General features: G+C 44.9%; 1 protein-coding gene across 7 annotated transcripts in view; it reads left to right on the forward strand.

The window, feature by feature from the left end:
• PRIMPOL (primase and DNA directed polymerase) overlaps positions 1-19,490 on the forward strand; it is a 192,628-nt gene that overhangs the window by 161,086 nt on the left and 12,052 nt on the right. For all 7 annotated transcript variants that reach the window (XM_073578332.1, XM_073578318.1, XM_073578350.1 and 4 more), the window contains 2 exons: positions 16,827-16,916; positions 17,000-17,108. In XM_073578332.1, the coding sequence (XP_073434433.1) occupies positions 16,827-16,916; positions 17,000-17,108 (199 nt within the window). The remainder of the gene's footprint in view (positions 1-16,826; positions 16,917-16,999; positions 17,109-19,490) is intronic.

The following is a 19,490-nucleotide window of genomic DNA, read 5'->3' on the forward strand; positions in this document are numbered from 1 at the left end:
TTATTAAACTTCTTTATCAGAGCAATGCCCCTTTCCGCGGTGTCATTCACCACCTTAAGGCTATGTGCACACGCTGCGGATTCTGCTGCGGTTCCGCAGCGTTTTTGGCCCTGCGGAACTGCAGCAGTTCCGCAGACATGGTACAGGTACCATGTTACCCTATGGGTTTTAAAAACCGCTGTGCTCACGCTGCGGTTTTGCTGCGGTTTATAAACCGCAGCATGTCAATTGTTTCTGCGGATTCCGCTGCGGTTTCACACCTTTAACATAGTAGAGGTGTGAAACCGCAGGGGAAAACCGCAGGCCAAACCGCAGGTCATTTTACCTGCGGTTCCGCGCGGAAAAACCCGCAGGTGAATCCGCAGCGTGTGCACATACACTAAGAAGCTCCGTCAATGCTCTTAGGCTATCACTGCAATATTCTTCTATGTTGTAGATCCCAAACAATTCAAAGAATGTCTTTGTTTTGCTTGTAACAAAATCGCTGAGGTCTTTTCCTTCAAGAACTAGGTGTTTACCTTCCAACCGTTTCAGTTCCTTTTTCTTTGCAGGTTTCATTCTTAAATTTTCAGACATCTTATGCTTCTCAGCCTGACCGATACGATCATCCAAAAATGCCAATCCTGTTAGTTTCTGACAGATACCAAATGTGTCTCTTAGCCACTGTGAGGGCACTTTCTCTGACATCTTTATCTGGATAATATTGCAAAAGCTGTAGCATCTCCAAATCATTCTTTGCAGCCCATCGACTTACAACTTTCTCGTGCCAAAAGCGGACATATATTAGACAGACAAAACGTGCCACTTTTCTTATTCCTTTCAATTCGATATTAGAAATATGCAATTGTTTAGTGAATAGCACAATTTTGAGTACATATATGGCCTTTGCCATCCACCTTGCTCCAGTCAGAGCCCCTAGAACCCTAAATTCAAAATCGTTTTCATCCCAACCTCCAAGATATAGAAGTGATAGTTGTAATAGCTCTTTGTAATCTTCTCTTGGATGACTGCCATCTTTCAAGACATTGTTGAGGTAGTCCACCATTTTCACACGTTGTTCTTCTAGAAAACCTTGAATGGGATTTTCTTCATCTAACATCGTGGAATAGGACTTATTTATCAACTGAATTCCACTGATTTTGGAACTTTTGGAAAATCTGGATGTCAGGACCACTTGATGGTATGTTACAACAGTTACCAAACACTCCTTTCAAGATTAATTCATGGGTGTGGTGGCAGCAAGCCAACCACAACAATGGTCGCCAAAATTCAGTTTCAATTTTGATACATGCTCCTTGGATCATTCCTGTATTAGATGCAGTTGTATCGAAAGATATACCAATGATACGGTCACGTAGGGTGAATCGGTCCACCTCCTGAATAACAACTTCAGCCATTAGCTCACCAGTACCTTTCTGGGCAACAGGTACGCCAAGCAAATGCTCAAAATCTTTTCCAGTTACAAGAACAGCAACTCTTATCTTCTAGACTAGAGTTTTGACACTCCCACAGGCAACCAAGGGCAACAATTTACTATCCCAATGTAAGACTAAATGAGGATTTTCAAACAGTGACTTTTCCATGTTCTCAGCCATCTGTCTTCTGTTAATCACCCGAGCTCAGAAAACGGTAGATGGACAAATGGAAGTGCATGAAACAAGGCTTTTTGCAGTTGCAATAAATGAAGTACTTGCTTGTCAAATGGAGAGTTGTTCTCGATCCCATGTAGCCGTGAGTGTGTGATCAAGACGTTTTAATCTACGACCTGCACAAGATTTTTTCACTGGTGGTGCAGAAAATTCGTCCTCTTCGTGAATTGATGATGATGGAGATGAGACTGAGTGTTCCACTATAACTGTCTTGTTCATTTTGGCGATTTCTTTATAATGTTTCATCTTGTATGCCTACTTTTTTTTCTGTTTTTATTTTCTTTTTAATTTGTGAGGCAAGAACCTTATCACCTTACACCACTCATTGATGAACTCATATGATCCTCTCTTTGTGACATAAGGAATGCTTTATCGTTTTCTTTTGTAGTACGCTATTCATGGACCTCACATTTGCCTGGCAATATCAAATAACTCAACAAGATCACCTTTCCAAATCTGCCGCTTCATATTTGCTTTGTCAGTGTTTCTTGTTTTCTCTTTACCCAGATGTTGATATTCCTTGTATAACTTTTGTGTACGAGTTCGGATATTCTCCTCTGTCATGACAGGGATACTTGCTTTCTTCCACACTTCCTGTAGTTTAATACTTGTGGATTTAGCAGCACATGAGAGTGTTTTTCATTTCCTTGTGATGGTAAATAAAAACTAAAAGCACTTGTTCCTTAGAAGGGAGTCGAGCTCCCAAAAATTCACCACCAGGCACCTTTTCAAGCAACCAAATTCCCTTTCTAGTACTCCTTTTCAGTTTAACTACCTACAAAACATAATAGAAACACAACGTACACATTATTGTGATGGCGATGATACATTTTCATGAATTTCAGTACCTTCAGATAAAAGTGATCAAAGTGTGCAACCCCTAAATATTAATTGATTTCGCTAAAATTTTTTACATGGATCTTTTAGGTGACTTAGACCAAGGATTCAAGCAAAGCCATATGAAAATCATAACTTTGGAAAAATGAAACACCCTAATATATATATTCACTTATTTATATATACTAGCTGAAGAGCCCGGCGCTGCCCAGGCATAGTAACTAACTGTGATTAGTTAAAGCAAATTATAATTATCCTCCATCCCATAGTCCCGTGCCCATATACCCATCATACATATCCACGATCCCATAGGCCCGTGCTCATATACCCATCATACATATCCTCCATCCCATAGTCGAGTGCCCATATACCCATCACACAACCTCCATCCCATAGTCCCATGCCCATATACCCATCACACAACCTCCATCCCATAGTCCCATGCCCATATACCCATCACACATCCTCCATCCCATAGTCCCGTGCCCATATACCCATCATACATATTTGCCATCCCATAGTCGAGTGCCCATATACCCATCACACATCCTTCACCTCATAGTCCCATGTCCATATACCTGTCATACATATCCGCCATCCCATAGTCCCGTGCCCATATACCCATCATACATATCCTCCATCCCATAGTCAAGTGCCCATATACCCATCACACATCCTCATCCCATAGTCCCGTGCCCATATACCCGTCATACATATCCTCCATCCCATAGTCCAGTGCCCATATACCCATCACACATCCTCCATCCCATAGTCCCGTGCCCATATACTCATCATACATATCCACCATCCCATAGTCCAGTGCCCATATACCCATCACACATCCTTCTTCCCATAGTCAACCATTATGACATAATGAGGGGCGGGGCTTGATACACACTTTTTCCCCAATATGTAGATAGGAGCAAAATTGTTTGGTGAATTGGAATGCGCGGGGTTAAAATTTTGCCTCACAACATAGCCTAGGACACTCTCGGTGTCCAGACGTGTGACTGCCAAATTTTGTGGCTGTAGCTGCGACGGTGCGGATGCCAATCCCGGACATACATACATACATACATACATACATACATACATACATACATACACACACACACACACACACACACACACACACACACACACACACACACACACACACACACACACACACACACACTTGAGCTTTATATATTAGAGATATATATGTAATTTTTTTTTCTCTTGATTTGCTTTAACTCTTTCCTGACGCTAACAATTGCATTTTGTGAACTACTAAAATTAAACCATTAACCTATTTTCTTACTTTGCAGCATTTTTTACACACCTGCCTAAAAATTTTGCATAATACTGTATGGAAACATATGCATACCATATTTTCCTGACTGTAGGATATATCTTACTACAAGATGCGCCCTAGGTTTGGATAGCATTAAACGGCAACATATTTCCTATTAATTAAAAATTCCCTGTTGATGTAAAGTGGAAGGGTCAATATCACTAGATTTAATGCACTAGGGTAGAATAGGGAGGGAATAGTTCTGTTTCTGTATGATACACATGCTCCAGATGAACACTTAGTATGAAAGTGTGGATAGTTTGCACTTTCTTAATAGTTTATTTGTTATCAATTCATATTTCCATTTTTAAAAGCAGTCTTTGCTGCATTATTTTCTTAACTGCTTTAAAACTTTTACACAGATTGGTTACACCAAATATTGATGTAGATTTCTTTTAATTTCATTTTGCTTTGGATTTAAATTGATACTACCAACAGTACTGTTCTTTGTATTTTTGCTTTGTTCTAAAATTGAGATACAGTTGAGTCCAGAAATATTTGGACAGTGGCTTTGGCATCTTAACTATTTACTAAAACATATATACAAGGTGCAGCTTATAATCAATATGGGCTTCACATCCTGTTTGGAGTAAGGGTTTAGGGATTGCAGCTCTTTAATATATAGCTGCCTTGTTTAAAGGGACGAAAAGTAATTGGACACTAATATCAAAAGCTTTTTATTGGGCTGCATGGGCTATTCCCTCGTAAAGCTATAATTAATTAAGCAGTTAAAAGATCTAATAAGATACTGTTTCCAGATGTGGCGTTTACATTTGGAAGAACCCACAAAATGCGGTCAAGAGAGAAGAGAAACAGACCATCATTGGGCTGAAAAAAAAGAAGAAATCCATCAGAGATGGCAGAAATATTAGGAGTGGACAACCTAAGTTTGCTACTTTTCACAAAAAAATGTGCATTGATGAGTTTGGGAACTCAAAAAGCATAGACGTCCACACAAGACAACAGTTGTGAATGATCGCAGAATACTTCCCGTGGTGAAGTAATCTTCTTCACAACATCCACATAAGTGAAGAACACTTTCCATAATATAGGTGTTTCAGTATCTAAGTCGACCATAAAGAGAAGACTTCATGAGCGCAAATACACCACCACAAGTTGCAAACCATTAATCAGCCTTAAAAATAGACCAGATTAGACTTTGTCAAAAGTGATCTGAAGAAACCATTCAGTTCTAGAAAAGCATTCTTTGGACAAGTATGGAGAAGCCTTGGAACGGCTCATGATCCGACGCATGCCACATCCTTTGTAAAACATGTTGGAGGCAGTGTGACGACATGGGCATGCATGGCTTCCAATGGCGCTGGGTCGATAGTGTTTGATGATGTGACTGAAGACAGAAGCAGCCAGATGGATTCTGTAGTGTTCAGGGCAATACTTTCTGCTCACACTCTACCAAATGCAGCAAGGTTGATTGGACGTCGCTTCAAAGTGTAGATGGACAATGACCCAAATCCTACTGCAAACGAAACCCAAGAGGTTTTTTTTTAAACAAAGAAGTGGAATATTCTGCAATAGTCAATCACCAAATCTCAACCTTTTATAGAGCAGCATTTCACATGCTTAAAGTGAACCTGTCAGCAGCTTTGGCCGATATAAGATACGGCCATCACCTTTCAGGGCTTATATACCCGTTGACAGGTTCCCTTTAAAGCAAAACTTAACCCCTTAACGACCAAAGGTATTTTTGGTTTTGCATTTTCATTTTTCCCTCCCCTTCTTTCCAGAGCCATAACTTTTTTATTTTTCCATCTATATGGCCATGTGAGGGCTTATTTTTTGCGGGACGAGTTGTACTTTTAAATGACATCATTGGTTTTACCATGTCGTGTACTTGAAAACGGGAAAAAAATTCCAAGTGCGGTGAAATTACAAAAAAAGTGCAATCCCACACTTGTTTTTTGCTTTGCTTTTTTGCTAGGTTCACTAGATGCTGTGAGAATCATGTGGGAATAGTAGATGAGGGGAGGTATATCTCGCCCAGATTCCTTTCCTATGTGGCCTAGTCTGGTCAGTATCGCACCTGCTTACTAATGAATAATGGGAGGTGGATATAAAAGGATGCCAGGTGCTTGTGTGAGTGTCTCAGCCTGGGAACACAGAGAGCCTCTCTGTGTGAGAGACACACGTGAGTGAAAGCAGTGCCCACTGCAACTGTGGTTTGGCTGGACGGGAGAAGCCCGCCAGTTGGTAGTTAGGTTGTCCATTGTTTAGTTAGTGCCGGACAGGCAAGGATTTGTTTTATGTTTTATTTGCTTTTGTATTGCTTTCACCGTTAATAAACCTGACCCAGGGTCAGTTACACCCAAACCCCAGCTCTGCGCCTGAGTTCCATGCTGAACGCACGTGACCTTTGACCCCAGCAAAGCCGATCCTGGAGTGTTTTATCACATTATGGTGGAGAATGCGGGCATCACGTTGCAAGCATGAGCATGGAGGACGTGGTGAAAGCGCTGGTACAGTCCACCGCCGTCCAGCAAGAAGCTAATCGGGTGATGATGGCCCAGCTGAAGGAGTTGGTGGACATGACAGCTACCGATCGTTCGCTTCTCTAGCAGGTGGCACAGCGCCTGGCAAGCTTACCTGAGGTTAACCTGGAAGCAGAGTCGAGAGTGATTCACGTGAGTCGGTACTGGCAGAAGATGACGACCGAAGATGACGTCGAGGCATACCTGACCACGTTTGAACGGACGGCGGTGCGAGAAAAATGGCCGAAGGCACGATGGGCCGGCCTGATTGCTCCGTTTCTTTCCGGTGAGGCCCAAAAGGCGTATTATGACTTGGAACCTGAAGCTGCGCAGGACTTTGACAAATTGAAAGCCGAGATCTTGGCCCGGCTGGGAGTGACGACCGCTGTCCGTGCACAGAGAGTGCATCAATGGACTTATCAGCCGGATAAACCACCGCGGTCCCAGATGTTCGACCTGATCCACGTGACGAAGAAGTGGCTACAACCCGAGGTGTTGACGGCGCCAGAGATTATCCAGAGAGTCGTCATGGACAAGTACCTGAGAGCTCTACCGCCAGCCCTGAGGAAGTGGGTAAGCCATGGAAATCCTACGACGGCAGATCAACTGGTGGATCTGGTTGAACGTTACTCCGTGGCGGAAGGACTCCGAGACGACGCTACCCCACCTCGTTCTTCATCATCTCCACGTGGAACCGGTAAGACTGTTCCAGGGAGTAGGGGAGATGGAAAAATCCCTAAGACAGTGGGGGAGGAAAACGGGACTGCCCGCACTGCGAGGCTGAGAGTAACGAACTATGGTCTAAGCAAGGGGCCCGTTAGGTGTTTCCGCTGCCAAGAGATGGGACATATTTCTGCGAACTGTCCGGTCACTACTGAACCCATGCAGTGCGACGTCACAGACTCTAAAAACCGCATGTCTATGGTTGCACAGGTAGTGAGTGTGAATGCCGGTCAAAAGGATGTGGAAAAACACTTGTGTGGTTTAACTGTTGATGGCAAAAATGTGGTGGCATTGTTAGACTCGGGAAGTGTAGTGACTCTGGTGAAGGCCAGTCTGGTGTCAGCCCCGACTGGACCATCAGACAAATTTTCTGTAACATGTGTGCATGGAGACACCTGTTCGTACCTCACCACGGTCATATGCATTACTACTTCCTATGGGTCTGTGCAACATAAAGTGGGACTCGTCCCGGCATTATTGCATGATGTTATCCTGGGCCGGGATTTTCCCCACTTCTGGCAATTGTGGGAGAATCAGTTGATGCCCTCGGGTAATATTGTACATTATTCTTCTCCCCGGGCGCGTGTGGGTCCCGAACCCCTGGAAGAGGTCTCCCCAGAAGACTCGGGGGAAGAGTCTGCTGAAAATAACCTACAGTTCCCGTTTTCAGTCATGGCGGGTGATACGGAGGAGACCGACAGCCGTCCACCTCCCCGTTTGCCGGATTTGGAGGTTCAGAAAGATGACTTCCAAAGCGAGCAAATAAAGGATCCTACCCTTTCTCAGGCTAGGACAAATGTAAAAGTGATAAATGGGGTACCCGTAGAACCTGGCTCTAGGCTGGCATATCCTTACATGGTTCTGGAAAATGATTTACTCTATCAGATAGAGAAAAAGGGGGAAGACCTGGTGCAACTATTAGTCGTGCCAAAACCCTACCGGCGGCAGGTGCTGGACCTGGCCCACGGACATGTGATGGGAGGTCACCTGGGTGTCCAGAAAACCACCGAAAGGAAATTACACTGTTTTGTTTGGCCAGGCATGCATCACGATGTTCATGTATATTGTGAGTCTTGTCCTGACTGCCAAGCCTCTGCACCTAAGCCCCGGTTCTGTAGCCCTTTGGTACCCCTACCTATTATTGAAGTCCCGTTTGAGAGGATTGGGATGGATTTAGTTGGGCCCCTTCCACGGTCTGCACGTGGACACCAACGTATCCTGGTCATCTTGGATTATGCCACTCGTTACCCGGAGGCCATACCTTTGCGTAACACGGCCACCAAGACGATTGCCAAGGAACTGGTGCATGTGTTTAGTCGGGTCGGTATACCAAAACAGATACTCACCGACCAGGGGACCCCCTTTATGTCCAGGGTAATGAAGGAGCTCTGCCGATTGTTACAAATCGAACCGTTACGCACATCCGTGTATCACCCTCAGACAGACGGGTTGGTCGAACGGTTCAATAAAACTCTGAAGCAGATGCTGAGAAAGGCGATAGACAAGGATGGGAAGAACTGGGACTATTTACTTCCGTATTTGCTTTTTGCCATCAGGGAAGTGCCCCAGTCTTCCACGGGGTTCTCGCCTTTCGAGTTAATGTACGCCCGACGTCCTCGCGGACTGTTAGACGTTGCAAAAGAAACCTGGGAGGGTCAGGTCACTCCGTTTAAAACGGTGATAGATCACGTCACACAAATGCAGGACCGTATTGCGGCTGTTATGCCGATCGTCAAAGAACACATGATGCAGGCTCAAGGAGCCCAAAAAAGAATCTATGATAGGGGCGCCAAGATCCGTACGTTTGCACCCGGAGATAGGGTGTTGATCCTGGTCCCCACGGTGGACAGTAAGTTCCTGGCAAAGTGGCAGGGCCCCTTTGAGATTAAGGAAAGAGTTGGTGAAGTAAACTACAAAGTATACCAGGCAGGTAAACGGAAACCTGAACAGATTTATCATGTAAATCTGATAAAACCCTGGAAAGATCGGTCTGCCTTGTCAGCGGAGCTGGCCCGTCCCGTCTGCTCGCATACCGTACCGGAGGTACGGGTTGCAGAGACTCTCTCGGAGCGGCAAAAGACTGAGGTCAGGCAGTTTCTACTTTACAACCAACAGTTTTTCTCAGAAAAACCCGGGCAGACTACGCTAATGAAACATGACATCGTAACGGAACCTGGTGTCACTGTTCACGTGAAACCCTACAGAATTCCGGAAGCGCGCCGTGAAGCCGTTTCCCGAGAAGTGAAGGCAATGTTAGAGTTAGGTGTCATTGAGGAATCGCACAGTGCTTGGTCCAGCCCGATTGTGTTAATTCCTAAACCGGACGGCACAATCCGGTTCTGCAATGACTTCAGGAAACTGAATGCGGTCTCAAAATTTGATGCCTATCCTATGCCCCGGGTCGATGAGTTAATAGATCGGTTAGGAAAAGGCCGGTATATTACGACCCTAGACCTAACAAAGGGGTATTGGCAGATCCCTTTGGCGGAGGCTGCCAGAGAAAAGACGGCATTTGCTACGCCGGAAGGTCTATTTCAGTATGTGTATATATATGCCGTTTGGACTGCACGGAGCACCGGCGACCTTCCAGAGACTGATGGATCGAGTCCTGAGGCCGCATAGGCAGTACGCATCGGCCTATTTGGATGACATTGTCATTTACAGCTTGGACAACCTTCATTAATCACCTCCTTCCTCATCTTCATCCACCCCTGTAATATCTTATCCCCTGCTTCAGTGTCACCTAATTGTCTTGCCCATGCTCTCCAGACTTGTTCTGGGCATATTGGAATCAAAACCTCCCTCAAAGCTTTATATAATGCGGAGATAGAATTCTCATGTCGGTCTTTCATAATAATTCTGTCCATGTCATTCGTCACCTGTTCCATTCTAACATCCCTCAGTTGTGACATTAGCCCCTTTTCTATCTGTTTGTATTGGAGGATTTGAAATGTGGATAGCCCATATTTTGTCACGATTTCCTGGTATGTCAGCCATCTATTCTCCGTCTCATGTATTAGATCTGCCACCCTTTTTATCCCCTTGTTCCTCCATTCTGAAAATAGTTTGTTGTCCCTTCCCGCTGGAAAATCTGGGAACCTCCATATATCAAGATGCTTGGATATTCTCCAGGACAGCTTAAATTTTTTCCTCACTGCCTTCCAGGCCATAACCGTATCTCTACATACCAGTGAGTGTTTAATGTTCCTTGGTATGTTGGCCAATGACGTGTGCAATAGTGCTCCTAAATCCCAGGGTTTACAGAACTCACTCTCTAAACGTATGTCAGAATGCCCATTTGTCTTCCTCAACCAGTCTATGGCGTGTCTCATCAGGCACGCCAAATTATACCCTCTAATATTTGGCAGTTTAATGCCTCCTTGTTCCAAAGATTGCATCAATTTTTCCGTTTTAATTCTCGGTCTTTTCCCCCTCCATAGGAATGTCGAGAATGCTTTATTCAATCTATTTATGTCTGTGTGCTTCAACAACATGGGGATGGTCTGCATTGGGTAGAGTAACTTTGGAAAGCACATCATTTTCAAGAGATGATTTCTACCTAGCAAAGACAACGGTAGCCCTTCCCACATCTTTAGTTCCCGTTCTATTTTCTGTATCAAAGGTTTGTAGTTTAATTCATATATCGATGCTGACGTACGTCCCATCTGTATTCCTAGATATTTAAGGTGTGACTTAGCTATTGGTATCCCACAAATATCCGCCCTTGTTCCCTCTGCTACCATTAGTGGCATCTTTTGCCCATAGAGAAATAGTATTTCACACTTTGCTCTATTCAGTTTAAAACCTGACAAGCTCCCGAACTCCTCTATCTGTTTTATCACTTTTGGTAGGTCACTCTGCGGGTTGTTCATGAATAATATGATATCATCCGCAAATAGGGCTGAGTGCAGCCGTTCCTTCCCGACACTAATACCTTCGAAACAATCTCCTTCATTTAACAGTCGAGACAATGGCTCATTGGCAAGATTAAACAGGAGGGGTGACAATGGACATCCCTGTCTAGTCCCTTTGCTCAATGGGAAAGACCGCGACAGGAACCCGGGCGTCGCCACCCTCGCCTGAGGATTCGCATACAATACTCCCATGAATGTACGAAAAGCTCCCTTTATCCCCATATTATCTAGTACCGTCTCCAGCCATGTCCACCTCACGCTGTCGAACGCTTTTTCAGCATCAAGCGTGACCATGGCTGGACACTCCTCCTTTCGAAGATCTCTGTGTCTAATGGCATCCATTACCAACATGGCCCTCCGCACATTTGTCACCGCTGCCCTCCCTTTAACAAACCCCGATTGTGCCGGTGAAATTAAATTTGGCATTATCTCCGCCAACCTATTGGCCATCAGTTTGGCCAAGATTTTGAGATCCTGATTTATTAATGAAATTGGCCTATAATTTGCTGGATTGTCTAGATTCTTATTACCCTTGGGTATCAATTTTATGTACGCAGTGTTGAGATGTCCCGAAATTCCATACCCTTTCAATATTTTATTGTACATTCTAGTCAGAACCGGTGCTATCTGCTCTCTCATTTCTTTATAAAATTCCCCATTGAACCCGTCAGGTCCCGGTGCCTTGTGTACGCTCAATTCCCCTATTACCGACTGTACTTCTTCTATTGTTATTTCCGCGTTCAATCTAGATAGCTCTTCCGTATTTATTTGCGAGAGTTTTATTTTTTCCAACAGATCACTTCCCCTGTCACCCGTCCCTTCCCCCTTGCTATATAGTTTTGCATAATAATTCCCCAAAATCTCTGTAATTTCCTGTGGACTTGAGGATTTGCTCCCGTCTGGTCTAGTCATATTAGTTATCAAGGTCATTGGTCGTCGTCCTTTCGCCAGATTGGCCAATAGTTTCCCCGCTTTATTACCAAATTTGTGTAGGTCAACTTCCTGTTGTGATCGTATCAGATCCTCTCTTTTCCCCGCCCAAGAGTGAAATTCCTGTCTCGCTGCCTTCCACTCCTCCTTCGCACTTTGTGTCTTGTTTGCTAAGTACCACGTGTATTTCTCTCTGAGGGCCTCACTTGCGTCTTGGTACTGTTTGTGAGTATGTTTTCTAAGTTTAGCTACATGTCCCCCCAGAATCTCTCTCAAGGCACTCCCCTGCCCTGGTTTCCAGATTTGTGTGGCGGCGATCTTCGTGCCTTGGGGTTCTCCACGTGAGGCTCCTTCCCTTCCTCTCTCCTCTCCCTCCATTCGTTCCAGCTCTCCTCCCGAACCTCCCCCTCCCTCTCCCCGTATCGACCACCCCTCCTTTCCGGAGATTCACTTGTCAGATTTCTGTCCTCCATCTTCTCCATCCATCTCTCCGCCTCTCTCAAGTCTTTTGTCACAAAAAGAGATCCATCTTGTTTTGTCACTCTCAGAAGGGCAGGATAGAGTAGTTGAAACTTTATACCCTTGCGGTACAGTGTAGTGCATATCTTGCTGAAGGACTTCCTTTTCCGGGTGACCTCTGCCGAATAGTCCCCAAAGATCAATACTTTATGTCCTTGTAGAGACAGTGGGGTCCTCCGTCCTCTAAATGCTCGCAACAACTCTTCTTTGTCCTTGTATTCCAAATATTTTATTATGACTTGGCGCGGTCTGGCCGCTCCCCATGCGCCCGTGTTCTCTCTTACAGGGCCCACTCTGTGCGCTCTTTCCACTCTGCATTTGTGCGCCAGACCCAGTACCTTGGGAAGCTCTGCTTCACAAATGCTATCCAGCTGCCGCATGGTTATTGTTTCCGGTAACCCCACCAGCCTTAAATTGCTTCTCCTGGAACGGTTTTCTAGATCTTCCAGTTTGTCTTTCATAGCCTGGGAACCCTCCTCCATCTCCTTCATCTTCCCCTTTATCGTTGTCATCTCATCCTCTGTGTTAGATAATCTTTGTTCCAGCTCTGCCACTCTGGCTCCCTGCTGTGTGACCTGATCTTTAATAGGGGATAGCGCTACCCCCACCATGGCCTCCAGGGATTCCTTTATCTTATCCACCAGTTGTGCTGCCACTGCCCCTGCCAGGCGATCATAGTCTATGAGCACATCCGTTAACTGGCTGGGCTGCCGGCTGCTCATGCTTCCTCTTCCCCTCCTCCTCCACCAGGCTCTGCTCACCTCCTTGCAGACCGCTGTATCCCGCATCTGCCACGCCCGCTGCCATTTTGTGGTCTCGTGCTGTGTGATCTTCCCCAGCAGCTCCTGGCTTTAAATGCTTGCCGCCGCTCCGGAGAAGGTACCGCTCCATATACCGGCGTCTCCTACTCCTTATCCCTCACTTCCCGCTGTCTCCCGCGGCCGTGGGGTGGTCTGTGTCGGTCTTTGTAGCTGAGGGGAGCGCGGAGCTCTGTCTCCTGCGTCCTCACATCACAGCGCCGGAACCGGAAGTGTTCGCCATTATGTTTCTACAGGTCATTACTAGTTCATAGACACCAAACATGTCTATGTTCTCTTTTATCTAAGTGGTGAAAAAAAATTCCAAAGTTTGCTAAAAAAAAAAAATAGCGCAATTTTCCAAGACCCGTAGCGTCTCCATTTTTCATGATCTGGGGTCGGGTGAGTGCTTATTTTTTCCGTGCCGGGCTGACGTTTTTAGTGATATCACTTTTGTGCAGATACTTTTGATCGCCCGTTATTGCATTTTAATGTAATGTCTTGGCGAGCAAAAAAACGTAATTCTGGCATTTTTAATTTTTTTCTCGCTACGCCGTGTAGCGATCGAGTTAATGCTTTTTTTTATTGATAGATCGGGCGATTCTGAACGCGGCGATACCTAATATGTGTATGTGGGTTTTTTTTTTTTTTTTACTGTTTTATTTTGATTGGGGCGAAAGGGGGGTGATTTGAACTTTGTTTTTTTTTATTTTTTTTTTATTTTTAAACTTTTTTTTTTTTTTTACACTTTTGGTATGCGTCAATAGCCTCCATAGGAGGCTAGAAGCATGCGCAACCCGATCGGCGCTGCTACATATGGGCGATGAGCAGATCACCCATATGTAGCAGATTTACCTCTGTGCTGTCAGCGCCGACCACCGGGTGACACTGAAATCCATATGCCTGGAACAACCATAGAGGTCTCATAGAGACCTCTGGTTGTCTAGGCAACATGACGCCGACCCCCGATCACGTGACGGGGGTCGGCGATGAGGTCATTTCCAGGCCGGCGGCCGGAAATGCTATTTTAAATGCCCGCTGTCAGCTTTGACAGCGGGATTTAACTAGTTAATAGGCGCGGGCGGACGGCGATTCCGTTCATAACAGCTGACATGTCCCGGCTTTGATGCGGGCTCAGCGCCGGAGTCCTCATCAAAGCAGGGGAGGTGTCTGATGACGGACTGTGTCCGTCATTGTACATTAAGGGGTTAAGGCAAAAAGACCCACAAACAAGCAACAACTGAAGTCAGCTGCAGTAAAGGCCTGGCAAAACATCACAAAATAGGAAACCCAGCATTTGCCTTAAGTCTGGAAGCCATGGATGTCACCAGTCATTGCCTACAAAGGATTCTCTACAATGTATTAAAAATGAACATTTTATTTATGGTAAAGTTAATTTGTCCAATTACTTTTGAGCCCCTGAAATGGGGAGACTGTTAAAAAAAAAAAAAAAATGGCAATTCGTCAAGATTTCACAGTATTTGTGTACAATTCCTATAGTTAAACCTGAGAGTCTATGCATCAGTTGCATCTGTTTGTTTCACATTAAATCCAAAATATTGGCATGCAGAGCCCAAATCGCAATGATTCGTCCACTGTCCACATATTTCTGTACCTAACTGTATGTACAGTATATATAATATATGGGGGTACCCAACATAAAACAAGAATTACTTATTTAATTTTTTAAATAAGTCCCCGTGACTTCTTATTCCCAAGACTGAAGAAAAATGTAAAGGGAAAGCGTTTTAGGATGTAGATGTTAAGAGTGCGCTGGAGGCACTTGAGAGCATTAGTTTAGAAAAATCTAAAAAATGTTTCTGTGAAAAATCAGTTGGGACAAGTGCATAGCCTGTTATGCACAGTATTTTGAAGGGGATTCATGTTTCCAAGATGTTATGAATAAAAATATTTTATATACCGGTAACTAGTTCTCTTTTTTTGGGTACCCCCTCGTGTGTATGTATGTATATGTGTGTGTGTGTGTGTGTATATATGTAATATATATATACACACACACACACACACACACACACACACACACACACACACACACACACACACACGTGCATCTCGCAAAATTACAATATCAAAAAGTTAATTTCAGTTCTTCCGTACAAAAAGTGAAACGCGTATATTAGTCATTACAAACAGAGTGATCTATTTCAAGTGTTTATTTCTGTTAATGTTGATGATTGTCTTACAGCCAATGGAAACCTAAAAGTGATTATCTCAGTAAATTAGAATACTTTATAACACCAGTTTGAAAAATGATTTTAAAATCCGAAATGTTGGCCTACTGAAATGTATGTTCAGTAAATGCACTCAATACTTGGTCGGGATTCCTTTTGCATCAATTCCTGTATCAATGCAGTGTGGCATGGAGGCGATCAGCCTGTGGCACTGCTGAGGTGTTATGGAAGCCCAGGTTGCTTTGATAGCAGACTTCAGCTCGTCTGCATTGTTGGGTCTGGTGTCTCATCTTCCTCTTGACAATACCCCATAGGTTAATTATTCTAATTTACTGAGGTAATGACTTTTGGGCTTTCATTGGCTGTAAGCCATAATCATCAACATTAACAGAAATAAACACTTTGAATAGATCACTCTGTTTGTAATGACTCCATATAATATGAGTATCACTTTTTGTATTGAAGAACTGAAATTAACTTTATGTGTGTGTGTGTGTGTGTGTATATATATAAATTTATTTTTTTTTTTTAATGCAGTACTATGTAGATCTGGCAGAGCACAATCAATGCTAGTATGGGCCTTGAAAAATTGGGGGAGATTTATCAAAACTAGTGCATGAAGTGCAAGAAAAATGGAGTACCGGTAGTTTCCTGTGTGTGGAGATTTTAGTAATGTCAGTCTGTAATGTTTACTTGGAAATAGCTGCAGTTTTTACGGTTGTAATGTGCTGAATGAGTTGCTCCATGAGAAAAAGCTGCTGTGTATTTTAGGGCCCCGTCACACATAGTAACTCACCAGCGATACCGACAACGATATCAACGTGTCAGGATCACTGGTGAGTCATTACATGATCGCTGATGAGCTGTCAGACAGCTTCACCAGCGGCGCCGAGCGCGCGGCGTCGCTGTGTGCTTTAGTTACCAGCGCGCTGATGCAGGGAGCTGGTAACTAAGGTAAACATCAGGCTTCTAAGGGACGTGCGTCACTTAGAAACCCGATGTGTACCTTAGTTACCAGCTCCGTGCATCAGCGCGCTGGTAACTAAGGTACACATCGGGTTTCTAAGTGACGCACGTCCCTTAGATACCCGATGTGTACGTTAGTAACCAGCTGATCGACGGTCTCCCGCCTGTCACACGCAGCGATGTGTGCTGGCCAGCGGGAGACCAGCGATCAAAGAAATGTCCAGGGCTTTCCAAGAGCGATCAGCGATACCGGCAGGGGGGCTGGTTGCTGATCGCTGTCACACACAGCGATCTCGCTGGTGAGATCGCTGTTGTGTCACAAAACTTGACAGCGAGATCGCTATGTGTGACGGGGCCCTTAGTCTTTTCTACCAGTGAGCAGTGAGTTGTTTGAGTTGTGCTGATCTTATCTGAATGATTCAGCAGCCTTTCTTGTGTAACTGAGATGACTATTGTGTGATCTCTTCCTCACTTTAGGCAGCACAATGAAGGGATATCAGTTTTCACCATATCCAGAAATTGATCAGTTCATTTTGTCTCTTTTAACCAGAGAAGGCTTTCATGGAGGTATTGTTGGTCTTTTATTTTCTTCTTTTCTGATATTATTGAGCATGATAACACAAATGACAGCTGTTGCTTTTTTTTATTAGGGATTCGACAATGGAACTATTTTTCCACTGAAGAATTGTTGGTGTATGATACCATAAATTATCGCTGGTGTGAAAACATCGACCGAGCTCACAGAAGTAACAACGTCATGTAAGCAAGCATCCATTTATCAGCCTCATGGTAAATTGTATTATTGTCACAGATGATTAGTCCACGATGCCTTTGGGTACTGGGCTATGTTTTATATTCAGGGCAGGGATTCTGTGCTATAAAGAAGCCTATTCCATATATATATTAGAGCATATGGGAAAGTGCTGTTCTAAAGGGAGAACCTTTTTCTCTGTATTGGTTATTTGTTTTTCTAGAGAAAAGATTCTTGTTACAATCATTTGCATATAACGTATTTTTCGGACTATAAGCCATACCAGACCATAAGACGCACCTAGGTTTTAGAGAAGGAAATTAGGGGGGAAAAAATTTAAGCAAAAAATGTGGTCAATTCTGTACTTAATATTCCCTATCCTGGTATATATGGTCCCCTCATCCCCATCCTGATACGCATAACCCCCCCCCCCCTTCATCCCTACCTACCCTGGTATGCATGGCTCCCTCATCCCTACCCTGGTTTGCATGGCTCCCTCATCCCAACCCTGGTATGCATGGCCCCCTCATCACTACCCTAGTATGCATGGCCCCCCTCATCCCTACCCTGGAAAGCATTGCTCCCTCATCCCTACCCTGGAAAGCATTGCTCCCTCATCCTTACCCTGGAAAGCATTGCTCCCTCATCCCTATCCTGGTATGTATGGCTCCCTCATTCCTATCCTGGTATGTATGGCTCCCTAATCCCTATCCTGATATGCATGGCCCTTATCCCCATCCTGGTGTGCATGGCCCTCATCCCCATCCTGGTATGCATGCCTTCTCATCCCTAGCGTGGTATGAATGCCCCCCTTATTCCTATCCTGGTAGGAATGGTCCCCTCATCCCTATCCTGGCAGGAATGATCGCCCTCATCCCTATCCTGGTATACAGGGCCCCCATCTCGTCCTAGTATGCATGGGCCCATCTCTATCATGGTATGCAAGTCCCCATCCTTAACCTGGTATGATTGTCCCCCATCCTGGTCTGCATGGCCCCCACCCCCATCCTGGTATGCATGGCCCCATTAGAAAACATTTAAAAAAAAACATTACACTTGCCTTCCTGGCGCTCCCTCGCAGTGTCCTGCTCTGATGCCAGCAGCTGCTTAATGCTTGTTAGCAGCTCATGACAGGGACTTCATGCGCTGCTTGCAAGCCGAAGGGCAGTTGCTGGAATACTCAATGCTCTGCACGCCGGGACTGTGTGCGCGCAAAGCACTGAGTAATCATTGCTGTCTAGCGAGCACAGTGTCAGCCGGAGCTTTCCTGCTGCTGCCTGTGGTCATGTGTGCCGATACTTAAGAGAAATGAATATTCATGGAATGGGGTGAATATTCATTTCTCTTAAGTATCGGCACACGTGTTCTGTGGCAGCAGCAGTAGGGATTGGCTTACACTGTGCTCTCTAGAGAGCAATGAATACTCACGGCTTTGCGCGCACAGTCCTGCCATGCAGAGCACTGAGTATTCCGGCAGCTGCCTTTCAGCTTGCAAGCAGCGCATGACGTCCCTGGCATGTGCTGCTTGCAAGCATTAAGCAGCTGCTGGCATCGGAGCAGGATGCTGCGAGGGAGCACAGGGAAGGTAAGTGTAATGGTTTGTTCTTTTTAATGTTTTCTGATGAGGCCATGCATAAAAGGACCGGGATGGGGGCCAATCATCCCCAGGATGCCATTAAATAGAAATTAATATTCATTGCCTTCCACGCCCACGGGTGTGGAATGCAGTGAATATTCATTTCTCTTTAGCAGTGGGCACAGGAGTTAGCCGCAGCAGCTGGCTCCTGCCTCTGTGGCCTGTGCTCCACCGAAACCGCTCCCCAACCTCCCTCCCCACCAACCAACCAGTACATTCGGACTATAAGACACACCCCCCATTTTCCTCCACATTTTTCGAGGAAAAAAATACGTCTTATAGTCCGAAAAATACGGTAGTTTTTTTCAAACTATTTTAAAGGTGATATCCAGGCATATGGTATTCATGGCCTATCCACAGGATGGATCATCAATAGTAGAATGTTGGCGTCTGACACCCAGCACCCCCATCGAACAGTTGATTTTTGCGGTGGACGGATGAAAGCACAATGGCCCTGATTAGTCAAAGAATTCTGGTGTAAATCGCCTCAAAAAGTCACTAAACTTCTCATTTTCACACCATTTTAGTGGGGCAGCCGCAGGACACCACAGCTCATTTAATTACTGATGAGCTGTGGCTTTCTCTGCAACAGAAATGTTACTCCGGTCCCTGACTAGAGTTAGAATTGTTGTGAGGCGCACGTCACTTGTCTGACATTACTGATTCATTAAAAGCAGGTTTCTCTTAGGTTGTGTGCACACGTTGTGGATTCTGCTGCAGATCCGGCCCTGCAGATCCGTAGCAGTTTATGCTG

Source organism: Dendrobates tinctorius, unplaced genomic scaffold, assembly GCF_039654945.1.
Source record: "Dendrobates tinctorius isolate UK_male_01 unplaced genomic scaffold, ASM3965494v1 ptg000008l, whole genome shotgun sequence".
Taxonomy (NCBI): Eukaryota; Metazoa; Chordata; class Amphibia; order Anura; family Dendrobatidae; genus Dendrobates; species Dendrobates tinctorius.